The sequence below is a fragment of the Musca autumnalis genome, unplaced genomic scaffold (assembly GCF_047663935.1).
Source record: "Musca autumnalis isolate F117 unplaced genomic scaffold, ASM4766393v1 scaffold_1, whole genome shotgun sequence".
NCBI classification, from domain to species: Eukaryota; Metazoa; Arthropoda; class Insecta; order Diptera; family Muscidae; genus Musca; species Musca autumnalis.
The window spans coordinates 121,877,149-121,897,320 of record NW_027411644.1 but is presented as its reverse complement, the minus strand read 5'-3'; the positions used below and the strand labels follow the sequence as shown (position 1 = coordinate 121,897,320).

Sequence of the window (20,172 nt, the reverse complement as noted above, 5' to 3'; positions counted from 1 at the left end):
TATTTACCTAAATTTTTCTCCACGTCTTCGTCATTATCGCCTCCTCCACTTGAATCTGTTCCATTTGATGTCACAATAACTCCATTTGGTTTTTCCACCGTTGGATCATCTTTAACAAATCGTATTAAAAATAGTATTGCCGATCCAATAATCGGTGGTATTCCAGCCAATATCAATGGTATTGTATATGAACCCATCTTGTCAAAGATTATACCAGCTACTGGAGGTCCAATGGTCAACGGTAATGAACTTAAACCTAACAAGAAACCAATTGCTTGAGTTGCTCCCGAAGGCCCACAGATCTCGTAGGCGATGGGACCAAGCAGCGAAATAAAGCAACCATCGAAGAGACCCATGATCAAGCTAAATACAATAAGCAAAACATAGGAACTAGTAAGAGGCAGTAGAATTGTTACCACACCAATGCAACTCAAGGACAGTTGCTGCAAGTATATTCTATTGACACCAGGCAGATCAGCTATGGCTCCGAATATCAAACGACCTAGGCCGGAGGTAATGCCAATAGACATCACCGGAAGATTTTGATCATTATTCGGATAAGTCATTTGCACGAATTTCATCATATGCACATATGGTACGAAATAACCGAAGAGGGCCATCGGAATACACAGTGCCCAAATGACATACTTTTTACGCTTCCATATTTCCACATTGATAATGGAACGCATCACCATACTGGCTTTGGAACGACCGGGTTTCTTTTTCGGCGGCTCTGGCGGAGGATGTAGCGGTTTGTAGACAAACGAACACATTATTACAAATGTGCAAATTACACTCATTATTCTCAGTGTTGTCTCCAGATCGTAAGATTTAATAAGGTAATCCATGCCGGGTGGTAATATGACTGTGAAAACACTAGATCCCGCCGTCACGAAGCCACTAACTTTTCCCAGGTATCGTTTAAAATAGTGACCCAAAATCGCCAAAGTGGGGGTATAGGCCAATGCCGCACCTAAACCGAACATAATACCGTAAGTAATGTACAACGCCCCAGTACTGTAGGTAAAGAAAGATGATAGTAGCAAACCACCGGAAGATAAAATTCCTCCAATTAGGGTGGTTAGACGTAAACCGATTTTATCCGTAAGACATCCGGCCACCGGCGAGAGCAAAAATGTTGTGCCAATTGTAAGTGAGCCAACGAGTGCTAGAATGAGAAAAAGAAATAAAGAGAGTCATTAAAAATGTCTTTGAATAATTTTAATATAAAAAACTTCATATTTAAATAAACAACTAAAAAGGTGTCAATTGATTATGCCTAAAGCTTAGCATATTATAGTAAAGACGATTTAATACACAATTTGCAAATGTTATTCGAGTAATTCCAGTTCTAATTCGAATGATTTAAGAATTCAAATGAAAATTCAAATTACGAATTGCAAATAAAATAATTCGACATACAAATGGAATAGTTCAAATTATAACTAAAATATTTCAAATTACAGTTGAAAAAATTCCAATTTCAAATGAAAGTCTCAAATTTTAAGTGAAAAGTATCGAATTCCAAATGAAATAATCCAATTGCCACTAAAATTCTTCGAATTACTGGTGAAAATGGTGTCGACTTTGAAAGATATAGTTTGTAATTTACATGAAAGCAACGCAGTAGAAAGCCTGGGGTCAAGTCTAGACATGTCCCACTTTGTCTACTATTATGGTGACCTTGTAACATTTTGTCAACAGTCTTTAAATTTACTTTCTTTAATAAAATGTACAGTTTAAACAAAACTAAATTCATTATCTTATAGAACTTTTAGATTAACGAAATCCACTTAATTTCTACATGCGTTATTATGCATTTAGCTTTCAAATCTACCAAAAACTTCCAAATATACCAAAAAGTCTAATAGTGAAACTCTAGTACCAATGTTTACATATGACCTTTCATGAACTATTGACTCACTTCCTCCAATGTCTATACTGACTTACTAGCTCCAAATTCAACACATGGTACCTCAGCAACTACCCAGCAAAAATCCTCATTACAAACCTCCTTTCCCACCCATTATTTTAACAAGGACATGTCGCGCGAAATATCTGGTTATTTTGTAACCACTGAAATAGGTAGATGGTAACCACTGAAATAAGTAGATACTGAGTAGATTCTGACTACTTATTTCAGTGGTTACAAAATAACCAGATATTTCGCGCGACACGCCCTTGTTAAAATAATGGGTGGGAAAGGAGGTTTGTAATGAAGATTTTTGCTGGGTACTGACAATGTCACTAGTGACCTTCGAATGAAACGTTCATACAAAATGTCTATAAGAAATTACATGAGTTGTCTACACTTTGTCAATAGTAATGTTGACAATGTCAGTAGTAAGTCAGTATAAATTCAATATTAACTTTTCCTGGGTGACGTAGGGGATGAACGATACCAAGCAACGGTCTTGACCGGCTTTAACATGGCAAAGCCCAGGATTTATCTTGGTCCCTCTTTCATCTCAAGTGGACACTGACCTCCCCGTGGTGTCACCTGGGGATCTGCCTTTAACATCCGTTAAAGGTATTGAGCTAACATGTGCCGCGCGTTCACCCATAAGAACGGTAAAAAACTTGGGTTGGGCGTTGGGCTAGTAACTCACCCCGTCAAAACAACGCCTACTATGAAAAAAAAAACAAAGAAAACGAAGAAAAACAAACCCCTGTAAATTTGACGACCCCCGCAAACGTTTTAAGGACTATGATCTTCGAATCTGTACCTGGAATGTCAGGACTCTCTGGGCAGGTGCAGTTTGCGCAATGGCGGATGTACTTGGTAAGTGCAAAGCTGATGTTATCGCCTTACAGGAAGTGCAATGGAACCGGGCAGACGTAAAAATCACAAACGATTACGCACTGTATTAGAGCTGCCATGAAACGAAACATGAGCTAGGTGTTGGATTTATAGTAAATCGGAGGCTTACTAATCTTGTCTCCAGCTTTACTCTGGTTGGTGAGAGTATTGCTACAATCCGTACAAAGGCAAAGTTTTTTAACATCAGTCTCATTTGTGCCTATACCCCGACCGAAGAGAAAGATGAACAGACCAAGGATATATTCTATGAGCGCCTAGAAAGAGCATATGACCGCTGCCCTGACCATGACATTGATTGAGATTGTTCTAGGAGATTTTAATGCTAAAATTGGGAGGGAAAATATATTTGGCCCCACGGTTGGTAAATTCAGCCTTCATGAGGTAACATCCGACAACGGAATGAGACTGATCGATTTTGCAGCGGCAAAAAACATGGTAGTGAGCAGTACCAGGTTCCAACACCTCGACATACACAAGGCCACGTGGATATATATGCCCAGATGGGAAAACAAGAAACCAGATTGATCATGCTGTGATAGACGGAAGACACTCGTCCAGTGTGTTTCGAGGAGCGAACATCGATTCGGACCATTGAAGGGAATCTGGTAACTGATACAGATAGCGTACTGAGGATCTGGAAGGAGCATTTCATGAAGCTCTTAGTATCGAATATGGGCGGCGATGAAGATACACCAGAACTAATCGCAAACAACGACGTTGAATGTCTACCACCTAGCCAAAGCGAGGTCATGACAGAAATTAATCCTCTGAAAAACAATAAAGCAGCAGAAGCTGATGGGCGGCCCGCCGAACTGTTCAAGACCGGTGGCGAAATGCTGATAAGGAGTATCCCAGTAAAAATCCTCATTACAAACCTCCTTTCCCACCCATTATTTTAACAAGGACATGTCGCGCGAAATATCTGGTTATTTTGTAACCACTGAAATAAGTAGTCAGAATCTACTCAGTATCTACTTATTTCAGTGGTTACCATCTACTTTGTTCAGTGGTTACAAAATAACCAGATAAATCGCGCGACATGTCCTTGTTAAAATAATGGGTGGGAAAGGAGGTTTGTAATGAGGATTTTTGCTGGGATGCATCAATTAATTACCGAAATTTGGCAGGAAGAAAACATACCCAACGATTGGAACCTCAGCCTCCTATGTCCCGTACACAAGAAAGGAGACAAGATTGTGTGTACAATCTACAAAGGCATAAGTGTGCTACCAATCGCATAAAAAGTGCTGTGAACGTCTAAAACGTTGGGTGCCACCGTGATGCAATGGTATGCACGCCCGCCTTGCACGCAGAAGGTCAGTGGTTCGATTCCCCGGCCAGGCAACATCAAACATTTTTTCAACGGTGGCAAAATACCCCTCAGTAATGTTGGCGACATTTCCTGAGTATTTCAGCCTTGAAAAACTTCTCCACAAGTGGTGTCTTATGACACGCCGTTCGGACTCAGCGATAAACAGTAGGTCCCATGTCATTGAGCTAAATATGAATCGGGGTGCACTTATTGATATGAGAGAAGTCTCCCTTGTCCCGTATGGGATGTTGTGGAACAATGTTGTTTTTGTTTTGAACGTCTAAAACCCATGGTCAATGAAAAATCGGGTCTTACCAATGCGGTTTTAGACCTGTCAAATCGACAATTTACCAAATCTTCACACTGCTCCAAATACTGGAGAAGACCCACGAAATACAGATCGACACATACCACCTGTTCATCGACTATAAGGCCGCCTTCGACAGCCCAATTCGATCAAAGGTGTTTCCAGCCATGTCTGAGTTTTGTATCCCTTGCAAAACTTATACGATTATGCAGGATGACATTGGCTAACACAAGATCAGTTGTTAAAATAGGAAAAAAACTCTCCGAACCTTTTGAAACAAAACGAGGTTTCAGACAAGGTGACAGTCTATCTTGTGACCTTTTTAACATTCTGCTGGAAAAGGTCATACGAGAAGCGAATGTATATACGGATAGAGATAAACAGCACAATTTACAATAAAGATATAATGTTACTGGCCTACGCAGATGACATAGACATAATAGGTAGGTCAACACGAGCCGTAACAGGCACCTTGGCAATAATTTAAAAAAAGTCTTCCAAAGTGGGTCTGGCAGTCAACGGCGATAAGACAAAGTTTATGGTATCAACACGCAATATGTCCAGTAGACTCCGACCAACTGTTGATGTTCAGAACTACAAATTTGAGGTGGTAAATGACTTTATTTACCTCGGCACTGCCATAAATAAAACTAACATAAAAAACTAACAACTAACAACGTAGTTTAATAAAAAAGTCAAGAAAATCGAAGATTTTAACGGTGGAAAAATACCCCTCAGAAACGTTGGCGATATTTTCTGAGTATTTCAGCTATGTAAAATTTCTCCACAAGTGGTGTCTTAGGACACGCCGTCATTGAGCTAATATGAATAGGGGTGCACTCATTGATACGAGAGAAGTCTCCCTTGTCCCTTCTGGAATTTTTGTGGAATTATTATTATTATATTACAATCATCATTGTTAAAAATTGATTTTAAATATTAAATCGCGAAAATCGTATCCAAGCCCTCTGTTCAAAATGTTTCCTATTTTTTTATTAGATTGCTGATAAAAAAAAAACAAGTAAAAAAACATTAAGGTCCGCCGGGCCGAACTTTTTATACCCTCCACCATGACATATTTGGTGAAAAATGTTCGTGACTTATTAAATTCAGTCAGAAAATGTAGTTAAAATCCACAAAATAAACACGAACCCATATTGACAATTTTTAGTGGAGAAGTTTCGTGACTACAGAGAATCTCAAATGTCAAGTTACGGGTACTTCAGTTAAAAAATGGACCTGTGTTGACAATTGTTGGCGAAGAAGTGTTGTGATCCCTACGAACTTTAAATGGCAACTTACAGCTAGTTGGGTTAAATTTTTTAGCTAAAATCCGCAAAATACCGAAAATCCGGAAGTACCGTTATATGGGGGCTATACCTATTCATGGATCTATGTCGACACTTTTTAGTGAAGAAGTGGTGTAACCCCTAAGAACCTCATATGTCAAATTACAGCTAGTTCGGCCAAAAATTATAGCTAAAACCTCAAAATATCAAAACTCAGGAGGTACATGGGCCGACTTAACTTAAAACTTAAAATACCCTCCATAGTCCGGTGGAGGGTATAAAAACATTTAAAATATTGTTTTTATCTCTTCACTTTCAGTGTGAGCCACTGTTAACACGCGTCAATGATCAATAACAATGGTAGTGTGTGCTTCTTTTAAATCACATTAAAGGTGATAACAAATTAATCTTGTGGATTTGCAGTTAGCCGAAAGTTAAACAATTTGATCTCAGGTGTATGGAATTCTAGCAACAATTCATAAAAAAGCTGAATTTTTCAACATCAGTCTTATCTACGAAAATTCCCTGACCGAGGACGATCTGACCAAAGATATATTTTGCGAGCACTACGAAAAAATACATAACATAACGATATTAAAAAAATTACTCAAGGCGTTTTTAATGCCAATAGTAGTAAGAAGAATATCTTTGGTCTAACTGTCGGGATGGCTGCAAACTAGCCTAGATCTCAACTGCTGAGATCCCATGCAGAGTGGCAGCCACAACATGGGTGCCACATCCTGATTCGGAAGTGTTGAAGCGGTCAGCGTAATGTTGGTACTTACTATTCGCCAAGAAAATAAATATTGTTGAATTCGTGCCGCCAATATTGGATGGTGTGCAACTAAACCTTTCCACGTATGCGCAGCACCTAGTTCTGGTGTTCTACCATCGCCTAAGATGAATATATAAGAAAGGAGTTAGGTTGGGAGGGCCGAAATGTTTATACCGTCCACCACTAGTTGTATTGCAGTAAAACGGAACAATTTATTTTGAAAGTGCTAAGCTCTTCCGCCACGCTAACTGAGGGATATCACTTTCTTTAACCAATCGATTAACATCGATATTTTCTACCCGTTCAGTATTGGAATTCTGTATCTAATTTTTTGGTTATCGACAAAAATTGATAAAATTATAACGCAAAATTGTGAATGAAAAGTACTAAAAAAGTTGGCAACTCTAGGATTTAGCGAAAATTGTATTTTGGTCGCTAAATTACCGACAAATTTCATTAATTATATACAGTTTTAATTTTATCGATTTTTGTCGGGGCTATATCAAAACTTGGACATCTATTGACAAATTTCTGGGAGAATGTTTTTAAGTCCCATAGAAGACTTAATACCATTTCGGTGTGATAATTACCCTAAAACCTTCAAAATACAGAAAACTGGGATGTACCGTTCTATGAGTGGTACATCAAACTGTGGACCGATACCGACAATTTTTTTGGGGAAAGTTTTATAGCCCAGAAAAAAACTAAATACTAAATTTAGCCACTTCGTTGTGATAATGAGGCTAAAACGTTCGAAATACCGAAAATCGGGATGTACCGTTCTATGGGGGGTATATCAAAACGTGGATAGATACCGAAAAATGTCTGGGGAAAAGTTTTGTAGCCCCGAAAAAGACTAAATACCAAATTTCTTCAAAATACCGAAAATCGGTAGGTACCGTTCTATGGGGCAGACAAATTTCTGGGAGAAAGTTTTGTAGACCAAAGGAGGACTAAAAACCACATTTCAGCCATTTTGGTAGGATAATATAGCTAAAACCTTCAAAATACCGAAAATCTGGAGATACCGACCTGTGGGGGCTATATCAAAACGAGGACCCATATAAACATTTTTTGGTAGAAATGTTTCTTAGTCAAATGGGACTAATACATTCAAAATATCTTAAAATGACGCGTACTATATATGGGGCGTTATATGGGGGCTATACCAAACCGTGGACCCATATTTGGAATTTTTGGTCGAAACGCTTTTAGCGTCTGGAGACACAAAATACCAAATTACAACCAATTCGCTTGTCAAATGGGATAAATATCTTAAAAATTCCTTAAAAACGTCGACGCGCCACTTTGTATGGGGGCTATACCAAAACGTGGACCTACATATCCCGTTTTCAATACCAAAAGTCCTACGTATGTGAAATAGATTTTACCAAAATTTCATCCACCTACTTCAATCCGTTCGGACGCTAGAGCGATTTCCACAGACGGACAAACGGACGGACATGGCTATATCGATGTAGAATTGCAAGCTGATCAAGATTAAATATACAGTTTTCGGGGATTATTTCGAGTAGTTACGAACGGAATGACCAACTTAATATGTCTCCCATAGTATGGTGGAGGGTATAAAAAAAACAAAAAAGTTTTTTGCATTTGGATTAATATTAAAGAAGATATGAATGTTTCTTTGCACATAGTTTTTATAGATTTCGACTTTTTCAAGGCGCGATATCTCTGGAACCGTTAGTAAAAAAAATCTGATAATATTCTGCTGATGATCAGTATTAACACAGCAAAAATAAAGGAAATCAAAATCCGATTTCACTCAGAAATCCTCATATCTATGTACTCCAAAGAATAATTCGTTCCACAAACGGAATATCAAAATTAATATTGTGGTGGAGGTTATAAAAACTTTTTTTTTTAATTTGAAGCTGAGGTTTGATTGAAGAACACGTCTTAAAATGTGTCTGGCCGAACATTTTTAGGGACGGTTTCTGAAGGACTAGCCGATCTTCGAACATTATGTAAGTTTTAGTATTATGTAAAAACCGGAAGATCCATTCTAGAGTGTTAATGTTTTCCAGTAATATTATTTTGGAATTTGCATATGAAAATATATAATTGCATATATGTATATGTACATACATATGTACCAAAGAACCAAAAGCCATAAAGCCAGACGCATGACACAGACTTTGTACATAATGCGTCACACAGATTTACCTACATCTATGTACATACATATGTGTGCTTCCAGTCTTTAAAATATTAGATTTGAATTTATTAACCATCTTCGACAACATCAAGTCGGCAATCGCATGCAATTGAAATGCAGACGTCAATCATATCAGACAAAGCCTAGACAAATGGTGTATCTGAATACAAAATCAGTGACACTAACAGCTGCTGCCTTTCTTGTAGAGCTTTAAAAGGCTAACGTTTTGTCGGTACCCATAAAAAGGAGAACATCTGTAATCTTTTTATAAAACTCACATCGTATTCACCACTCATAATGACACCTCCATTCGTTCGTCCGTCTATCTGTCCAGCTGCACTGTTCCACTACTACTTTTCACTGAACCTTCACGTGCGTCTGCTGGTAAATTAAAAAAGACAACAACAACGGCCCCACTTGTTTGCTTGTTCTAGATATTCGCTCCATTTAGTCCAAGATTAGGCGTCAAATGTGATCGGAGATCAAATAGACACAAAATTCTAATGACGGCAATTAACTGCAACTGTTAATTCGTGCAAAATCTTCACAATTGCATTATTATGTAATCTAATTGTTTTTCTTTGTCAAATACAAAGCCACAACATCTGACATACATTTCATAGCTTATTTTATGGAAAGATTTATGCAGCAGTCAAGGGTTTTTTAGAACAACCAAAGGAAAATTACAACGATGAACATAGACCGGCGGAGTTGCAGTTCGGATACGAGATAATGAATTGCAGTGGGGCTTTATATTACGTCAGAGGTATATTTATTCATTAATTACGTACATTTGCATGTGTAGCCTTTTTCCGTAAGTTACACTGTGCAACATTTTTGAGCCAATCGCGTGCAAACAACTTCTGTCCAGAATTTTATGAAAGTAGAGGACCAATAGGCAAAAACCATATTTGGGTTTTGTTTTCTTAGATCGGGTTCGGTTTTTATGGCCTCATCTAAACATGGGTAAAGATAGAATTTTTAAAACAAATCGGGGCTGTATCTCTGAAACCAATACGAATCTTGTTTTGACATCTGCATCAAACTTGTAGATAAGAGCAAGAAGAAAATATTGGGAGGAATAGTGAACTCGAAAAACTGCATTTATTGCCTCAAATTTTATAATATATCTAAAAATTCTATAATTTGTGTATATTTCGCAGCGTATCTCCCAAAATGATGAATTCTTCTTAATGTTACCTTATGGGAAAATATTCTCTAGAATGTAATACACAACTCTTCAGAACATTATATTGTTGTAAAATGTCTCTATCGCCTTGTTTATAGCAAATTTTTCAACAACAACTTGGTAAATATTTCAATAAACAAAACAAAAAAAAACATTGTTCCACAACATCCCATACGGGACAAGGGAGACTTCTCTCTTATCAATGAGTGCACCCCGATTCATATTTAGCTCAATGATATGGGACCTACTGTTTATCGCCGTCTGCGTGCAAGGCGGGCGTGCATACCATTGCACCACGGTGGCACCCAATAATTTCAATAATTCATAGAAATCCCCAACATGAAAATGAACAGCCTGTTTGAAAATTGTTTGAAATAAGTTTTGTAAAAGGTATGTTATGAAATACCCCTTAAGCAACGTGAAATAACCATTTTAGAGTTTCAGAATGTTCTGAGACTGATGTTCACATTATTTGGAAAATTTTTAGAATGGTGACTTGTTTCAACTCCCAACAGTTTAGTTGTTACTGACCAGAATTTCAGAAATTATGTAAACTTTTCTATAATTTAACGAGTTTGATGCGCTAGATGCAGTTTTTCCTAGTTCATCTGTTTAACACATAAATAAACTACTTTAGGGCTACAATACTGCTGAAGACTACAAAGCAACATATTTATTAGTTTCGGGGATAAAGGTCCGATCACTGGAAAAAAGGCTCATTTTAGGTCGGTTTAGATGAGGCCATAAAATCTAAACCCGATCTAAGAACACAAAACCCAATTAAGGTTTTATTAGTCACAATATGTACTTTCAGAAAATGTTCATTATAAGTTGTTTGCATTTCCAGTGTTGCACAGTGTTATTGTTTTTAAAAATAAATAAGTTTTTATTTTGTTAATTATATTAGGATAAACACTGATATAAAAAACCAAGACCCTATGACGGTACCGCTGATTTCAGGAATTTTCACATTTTTATCTACATTTTCGGCCTCAGTGGGGCCGAAGCGGGGTTGTCCGCATACACTTTAAGCTTTTCATATTTCCTACATGAAAAAGTCTAACGGTGTAATATCACACGATCTTGGTGTCTGAATCAATTGAACCATTGAATGACGCCATGTGGGGATGTAGCGTGGTCTTGTTGAAACCAAAATGTCGCCGAGATCACAAGCTTCATTTCGGTTACGATCTCGCCGACATAATTTTTGAAGAAATGTGGGCTGATGATGTTTTTCTGGATGAAGTAACACCTCTTGAATCTCTTTAGGTTGCTCTTAAACCAAATGCAGCTACTTTCATTGTTTAGATACCCATTAAGCCAGAAATGGGTCTTATAGCTGAACAAAATTTGGCTCGAAACACCCTGCTCAAAGAACGTGCATTTTCATAATAAAATTGAACGATTTGCAAACATTGTTCAGTCGTAAGTCTTCCCACGATAAAATGCCAAACAATACTAAACGAAAATAATGTGACAGCTTGACACGACTCACACGTGATCAGTCAAAAAAAAGTCATGGAAAGGAGTACCTCTAGTTGGATCACCCGTTATAACATATTAAAAAAGGTATTGTCGGGTCTTTATGCACTAAATAAGTACCAAGGTTCGGAGATTCGACCACAGTTGCCTCGCAAATGTATTTTCTAACCGATACGTTCGTAAGTTTTTCAAAAATACCGTTTTTTCAAAAATAGGGCCTAGGGGATGTACCCCGCCCCTCCGAAATTCAACAAAATATGTAGCCTTTTTTCACCAAGGGTCCTCGCTTTACATTCTCTGATATTTTCAGGAAACGGTTCAGTAGTTTTGGATATATAACATATTTAAAAAAGTGGGCGTGCTAAAATAGCGTTTTTAAAAAGGTACGGGAAGGGGAGTTATATTTATTTATTTATTATAGTCAATGGAATTCAGTTCCTTACAGAATAAGATTACAATTTCAGTTTCTTAAAAATATTATAAATATTATGAAAATGGAAAAGCGTAAAAAATACTTGCTTTAAAGTTGTCTTTCGACATGCTAAACTCAATACATGGCTTCAAATCTTTTTGGAAATTTATATTTATTTGATTTAAATTCAAAAACGTCCTAGTCAAGGGCCCATTGCGAGCATAATTAGTACGATGGTAAGCAATATTAAAAAGATCTGTAAATCTTAAAGTTCTCGGTGGCACACAAAATGGTACCAAAGCCAATAGATCCGGGGAATCCGGGGAGTTACCGAGGTATCTCCGAAATTCAAAAAATATATAGCCTATTTTCAAGAAAATCGGTTCAGCCGTTTTTGAGTCTATACTAGAGTTGTACAATCTAGTTCATTTGAAAGATCTAGTTCAATAGCTCAGCTCTTTAAACTGAACTAGGTCAGTAATCTAGTTCATAGTTCACTGTCCAGTTCAATCATTCGGATAAAAATCGTTCACCGGCTCTTAATCGGTAGTTTGATGAAAACGCATACATACACCAAATACAAACAAACAAAAGACTAATATAATTTAACTACTCCATAACAAAAATATTACATTTACATAGTTTTATTGCATTCTTAAAGAAAGATTAATTAATTTTAGAAAAAAACATCCTTCATTTAGGTGGCTGGCAAAAAATCGTATGTTGTCTGTGTGTGTGTGTGTGTAGAAATTGTCATTGCGAAAAAGCTTTGTGCGTGTGTGTTTCTTTTTATGTTTTCCCTTTTTTCTATCCAAAAAGGCAGATTCATTAGGTAATCGATTCGACATATTGTAATATGTTATGTCCCTATGTTTTTGTAGAAATCTTCATTTTCGGACAGCTATTCCATGTACCTTGATCCAAAACATAAACAAACTGATCACATTACGAAGGCATCCCTTAACATAGACGACGCCGTCACTTTATGTATTTGTGAACGACATGTTGAACTAGATTGTGAATCGTTCGTTGATCGTACGGTCACCGACTGATTATAGTTCAGTGAACTATTGAAATATAATGAACTATTTCGACTGATCTAGTTCATACGTTCTTTTCAATGAACTAGTTCGTTCATGAACTATACAACTCTAGTCTATCCGGAACATACTAACATACACACGTTATCTTTTATATATAAGATTAAAACAACGACTATGGGAAGCCTATTCTGAAAAGCGAGATAAACATTTATTGTTAAACTTCAAACAATTAATAAACATGCTGTAATGAAGGATCCAATTAAACTTAGACTGTCCTTTACGAACAATTACACAAAAACTAAAACTGTAAATGGTTAATTAAAAAATTGGGTTTATGCCAATTGTAGTAATAAACAACAAAGGCGTACCACATTTCATTACTTGTTAGAACAACTGGCATTACTCCATTTTAATAAATTACAATTTAAGTAAATATCTTTGTTACAATTTGATAAGACGCTAATCACGATGATGATGATTGTCATAATTACCATAATTTGTCATGTCGCATAATACAAATATTTTTTTAACACAAATATCGTTGTCTGATGAGATGAAATTTTATCAGTCAGAACCATAAAAAATATTTATTTACAAATGCATACAAATCCGCATACAATACATAAGTAAACATAAGTATGTATGTATATACACATATTGTATATATTGTATGTTTGTATATATGTATTTATTTGCATACATACGTATACGAAAATTTTACATTGGTTTGTTATAGTGTTAAATGGGTATAGGTTATACATGTACGTATATGTATGTACATTAGGACGACAAAAAAAATTTTTGAACTCCTTCCCCAAAATTTGTTCATCGATCTGACCATAATTTGGGGTCTTTAGAGCATTTTCGTGAAAATGTACCTTTGGCCCAATACAAATAACTAGAAAATCATATGTAAGATTTTGGGGGTATGAATTTAGAATAATGTTTTTTGGGCCGCCCTAATGTACACACATACATAGTTGCTGATTTGAGTAAAACATCTGTCATTTCAGATTCAATTCTAAGCGAATCCATTGATAACTCAATATGTCTATCGATTCCATTCACTTGTTTCTTCTTTGTTTCTGATATGATTGAAAAAATAAAATCACATTAAATCATGTCGGATGTGGGTATGTAGGCATCTGAAAAAAGTATTATCTGTCCCTGAGCATTGATATTACTTTACAATTTCAATATGTATGTATTAAAGCTCATGCTTCAGTTCTCCACATTTTTATCTCATCGTTTTAAATCACTGTCAATTTTTTCTTCGAATATTTTCAATATTTATTCAGAAAATATCATTTGATAAATTATTGAAATTTAAGTTAAAAATGCATCACATTTAAGTCTGTTTACTCCGCATTCAAAGGAGCAAACGGAGATGAAATATAATCATTAAATTTCGAGAATTTACAAATTATTCAATTCCAATGGGGATATCTCTTTTGGCTATAACGTTTTCTGTTAAAAAAAATGTCATGATACTTACATTAGGGCGGCCCAAAAAACAACAACATTTTTGTATAAAATCCTACCCAATACCCCCTGTAAAACTTCTCTACGAGTGGTGTCTTAAGACACGTCGTTCGGACTCGGCGATAAACAATAGGTCCCATATTATTGAGCCAGTATGAATCGGGTTGCACTCATTGATATGAGAGAAGTCTCCCTTATCCCTTCTGAGATGTTTGTGGAAAAATTATTCATTGGTTACACTGGTCAACACGACTTTTGTTTCATCCGAATCGGCGAGTTATTTTTGAATCCGGTTTACACTGACACCAAGGCGTAAATAACACTGGTCAACAAAATTAAAAAAGTTGAATGTTTTATCCGAATTTTTTGTGTTTCTATCTGAATTCGGCGAATTATTTTCGAATCCGGTCGCGGGTTTTCTCCATCGGCTCTTGTTTTTGAGATATAGCTCAAATTCAGTTTTTACAATTTTTACCTAGAATTTCGCTATTTTCGGGTACAAACAAATATTTTTGTGGGTTTTTCGATACGAATATATCTTCATGACGATTTTTTAGGTTCTGGCCGAATCATGGGCGTTATGAACTATATATTATATATTTGTATACTGGACTATGTAGTGGACACCCTTAGTATATCCGGTATGTAATATGAGATCCTACGACTTCTCCTGATGACGTAATTACTCATTAATGTGCTCAAAATACGAAATTTTTTCAAGGTCGCTTGTATGTCTTCTATATTTGTTGATATATATTTTTTATTTTTATTCTTTTATTTGTTTAACATTGTAGTAACAAAGCATATTTTGCTATTCAGTTACACAAAACAACAGAAGGTATACTACTATATTCACCATAATTATTGCAGAAACTGTTTTTATCGAGCATACAACATCTCGTATCGAAAAACCCACAAAAAATATTTGTTTGTACCCAAAAATAACGAAATTCTAGGTAAAAATCGTAAAAACCGATTTTGAGCTTTATCTCAAAAACAAGAGCTGATGATTCAGTTAGAAACACAAAAAAATTCGGATGAAACATTCAATTTCTTTAATTTTGTTGACCAGTGTTATTTACGTCTTGGTGTCAGGGTAAATATTTTTAAATTGAAATGTTTGTTGTGTGACTTGTTTCAATTGCATGTTACATAATCAGTACTGACGCAAATAACAATTTTAATTCGAGTAGTTAATTGTTTTTCCATTTGTACAATATAATATAGCATTGTATGTATATAGAACTATTTATTTCAATTGTCATGACGATGTTTTAGCGGATTTAGGCTTACCTTAAAGAAAAGGAGATCACCCTTACCCGAATGTAAGATCTGTCGGTGCATCTCACAATATACCGGGGATATGGCTTCTTTGTAATCAAACTAAGTTTGTTTTTTATTTTTGCCTTATTAAGGCGAAGGCCATTTATAGTGATATTTAATTAATTCTCTTTCGAGTTGAGCTGTAAGGCCTTTAGAGATACATTGAAAAATTAGGAGTCTACCGAAGTCCCACGCATCCAACCATTACACTACGTTTCACGGGTGGTAAAGCCGATCTTCAGGTGTATTAGGATGTTGTTTTTGTGGCAGACGAAGGCAAAGCTTGGAAACTAGTATATATATCGCACTTCATTAGATAAATGTATATGCGAAATTATGTCAGTTAATTGAAACTCCAAACTTTTGCTATAGTCCTGCTTGGTAATCCCATTTTTCAATGTTCACAAATACTACGGTAAGTTTTATTCCTACATCATTAGTAATTGCTCTTCTATATCAGAAGATTTTATTTTTGATTTGATCATCAATTATTGTCTACTAAAGTTTTGACAAGTTGATGGTGGCTTAGAACGCTAAGACGCCGGCAACCTTGACACTAAGTTGTCGGAGACCCAGGTTCGAATCCCAGCCTGGCTCATGCTGAAATTATTTTTTATTTGTGCCTTATTAAGGCGAAGGCCATTTATAGTGATATTTAATTAATTCTCTTTCGAGTTGAGCTGTAAGGCCTTTAGAGATACATCGAAAAATTAGGAGTCTGCCGAAGTCCCACGCATCCAACCATTACACTACGTTTAACAGGTGGTAAAGCCGATCTTCAGGTGTATTAGGATGTTGTTTTTGTGGCAGACGAAGGCAAAGCTTGGAAACTAGTATATATATCGCACTTCATTAGATAAATGCATATGTGAAATTATGTCAGTTAATTGAAACTCCAAACTTTTCCTATAGTCCTGCTTGGTAATCCCATTTTTCAATGTTCACAAATACTACGGTAAGTTTTATTCCTACATCATTAGTAATTGCTCTTTTATATCAGAAGATTTTATTTTTGATTTGATCATCAATTATTGTCTACTAAAGTTTTGACAAGTTGATGGTGGCTTAGAACGATAACACGCCGGCAACCTTGACACTCAGTTGTCGGAGACCCAGGTTCGAATCCCAGCCTGGCTCATGCTGAAATTATTTTTTATTTTTGCCTTATTAAGGCGAAGGCCATTTATAGTGATATTTAATTAATTCTCTTTAGAGTTGAGCTGTAAGGCCTTTAGAGATACATTAAAAAATTGTTTGTTTTGCTAAAAATTCATCAACACCGCAAAATATTCGTCGTAGACCCCACTAGCGGTATACCATCTTTGTGCATTTGTATATAACATGTATAAGGAAACTAGAATCACTAATAACTCGATTTGCGTTAACAAAATATAATATAATTTGTTTCGATTTGCGTTACCGATCCCACAATGTGACGATTCTTAAAAAAATAATAATAATTTTATAGGAATAAATATATAATATTTTTAGTTAAGTTTTTCGTAAATGCACTGATTTTGAACTTTTTTATACATAGCATTTGTATCAATGAATGTTAAAAACCAAGTCCGTCTGTCCATGTATTTTTGATTTTTTTTTTTTGCTTTTGGTGAGAAACGTTGTCGATTTGGATATTGCTTCCATTAGGCTGGGAAAAACCCCTTTTATAGTTTTTAGTTTTGTTTTGTTTTTAGCCTTTTCCGCCAACATGGCCAAGATATATCAATGCTAACTGTAACAGCTCCTTGTAGTGGTCACTTGGTTTGGTTGGTTTTTTTTTTTTTTTTTTTGCAGTTCCTCTTTTATATTCTCTACTTCCTCTTTGGGCAGAAGTTTTACAATATTCTCGCCATAATTTTTGAAATCTCTTGAATACGTCAGATTGAGGTCCCGATGTGCTTTAAACATTTACAGTCAACCATTATTCTAAAACTTGGTGTCGGTACGCTAGGTACAGGGGCTATCGACCTAACATCTGCTCCAGAAGATTTCACTCTCCATTGAGTCTCCAAGTATTTCATGCTGATATATCGAAGCACATAGCTACGACCGTTGCTGGCGACTCAGTGAAATGCTGGCTTATATTTCCTGAGTATATTGGCCATGAACAACTTCTCTACAAATTAATGTCGTAAGGCACGCCGCACACTGGTCGAAATCACTGATCTAGCGGCGCGGAAGTCAAAAAATCAAACTATAAAATTGCGAAATGTTTTCTATTGTATCGATTACAGATACTCTGCTGACTAAAATTTTGTTTTTTTACTTTGTTGTTGTTGTAAATATTCTCTCATCTATTCACTATCCAATGCAAGACGCTTTGCTGGATCAGATTTTAAGAAAATTGTTGCAAAATTTCTGACATCATATTTATTTAATTGTTAAGTAAATTATTAATAAAACTAAACAATGTTTATTTTCAGTTAATAGGAGAGGGTGTAAATTAATTGAACAACTTTGTTTGGGGCCTGTAGATATATATTTATATAGCAATAAATTTTCAAAAATTATTTGTTTTTTTAGTGGAGTACAATTTTGTTAAATGGAACGTAACTACAAAAGTTCTCTAATGTCCAGTCCAATTCTTTTTCGACAAATTAAATTGGACTTCCTAGTTTCCGAATAATCAACTTTTGGCTGCAACTAGCCGCAAATTCTGCAAATAAATGCATGGAAAATGTAGCTTAAATCCTCAAACTACCAAAAATCGGGCGGTACAGTTATATGGGGACTATATCAAAACGTTGACCTAGGTTCACAATTTTTGGTGGAGAAGATGTATAACCAACGAAAACCTCCAATGCCAAAATTATTTGGTCTGAAAATGTGGACAAAATCTTCAAAATACCAAATAATGGGAGGTACCGTTATATGGAGGCAACATTAAAACGTACACGCAGAAAAATATATGTTAAAATTATGTTTGGATCCAAACAAATATTTGTTTGGGACTGGTTGCAAACAAATATATGTTTGGACCCAACATAATTTGTTTGTGTCCAACCAAATATATGTTTGCAACATTTTGTAACATATCTCAATTTTATTTATTTGGGTACCGACATATTTTTTATGTTAGAAGATATTTTTTATGGGTGGAGACATGGTAGAACAAACCAGGTAAAATAAATACTACAACAAATACAACTCAACAACAACCACATAAAAATTTGTTTTTATTTGTAAACGTTAGTGTCAACGTACATGTAAGCAAAATAAGGAAATGTCTATAAATTATTGGAATTTAAAAAAACTAATAATATTTCACATTTGATTGAATATTTTGAAAAAAAAAAACATGAATGAAAACTCGTTAGATTTTAAATTTGAATGTTTCCATATCATTCCACTAAATGCATAATTTCTCGCAGAAAGTAGAACTCTTGGAAAAATGTTTGGAGTCGCCGGTAATTCATTGAAAAAAGAGAAGCTGTTTCAATCGTTTGCTTTTGAAAACAAAAAGCACATGTTTATAAGGGCTTTATTCTTTTCAAGTTTAACAAAATACCACATATATTAACAAATATAGTACCGCCTCTATAAGCGGTGTTTTAGTATGCGGCATTTCGTTCGGACCTGGAGGAGGTTACATGTCAATGATATGAAGGAGTCTTTATGGGAAATATGCTCTGTTCCAGAACCTCCTTTATGTTATCGAACAAATAGTAAAAATTAGTAGATTCTTGCAGTACTGGAACAGACCAATAGATTTTTTTCTGATGAATAAATTTGTTCTTCAAAAAATATATATCCCTAATATACATCGAACATAGAAATAAATATGTCCCAATTTACATTAGGCGAGTTTACTTGCGGCAATTGTCAGTTTTTAGGTGAGAGAGGGTGCTGAGAGGCAAAGGGTTACCATATGCCTCACCTCTCTCTCCTACAAAATGACAATTGCCGCAAGTAAACTCGCCAATGTAAATTGGGACTATATAAAATGTCGTATGGAATTTGACACTAACATTACAGCCCAGTTCAGTCAGCTGGGTATTGCTGCTACCTTTTCTTGTTCAACCATGGGGTGGAGAGAGCATTTTTGTCAAAGAGAGTAACAACAGGGCTCTCGCGGCTGCGGAATGCTGTTTTATAATAAAGAGCTGTGTGTATGGTGTAATAGAAGACGCAGAAGCAAAGGCGAGAAAGTAAAAAAGTTTGTTTTTCGGTGGTGTGTATGCGGCCAAACACGTGTGTTTCGTGCTCTGTTGTTACCAACGTAGCAAGAGAAGAGGAAAAGAAAAAATTGTATGAATTATGTTGTTCTTTTCTCTTCAGTTTTCTAAATACAATCGTTGAGTAAAGACGGTAAAGTGATTGAATAAATCAGTGTTTTGTGTTTTCTTAAAGAAATGGTGCTTTTTAGTAAATTAAATTCCCAATACATTTTATAATTGGAAATTTATAATTGAATCTAAAAGGTGAATATAAATATTTTATTGGACGAGGAAGAAATCACATTTAATATTGGTAATTACATCAATACATTTTTCATATATGTACATACATACATACATGTGTATATTTGAAATGTGGATGTACCTTTTTATTACATTAT

The 20,172-nt window shown here is 35.6% G+C and overlaps 1 protein-coding gene across 4 annotated transcripts in view; it reads right to left on the bottom strand.

Moving 5' to 3' along the window:
- The window catches only part of kar (monocarboxylate transporter 10-like protein kar), a 65,336-nt gene that overhangs the window by 5,832 nt on the left and 39,332 nt on the right, over nt 1–20,172 (bottom strand). For all 4 annotated transcript variants that reach the window (XM_073991860.1, XM_073991870.1, XM_073991849.1 and 1 more), the window contains exon 3: nt 8–1,168. In XM_073991860.1, coding sequence (XP_073847961.1) covers nt 8–1,168 — 1,161 coding nt within the window. The remainder of the gene's footprint in view (nt 1–7; nt 1,169–20,172) is intronic.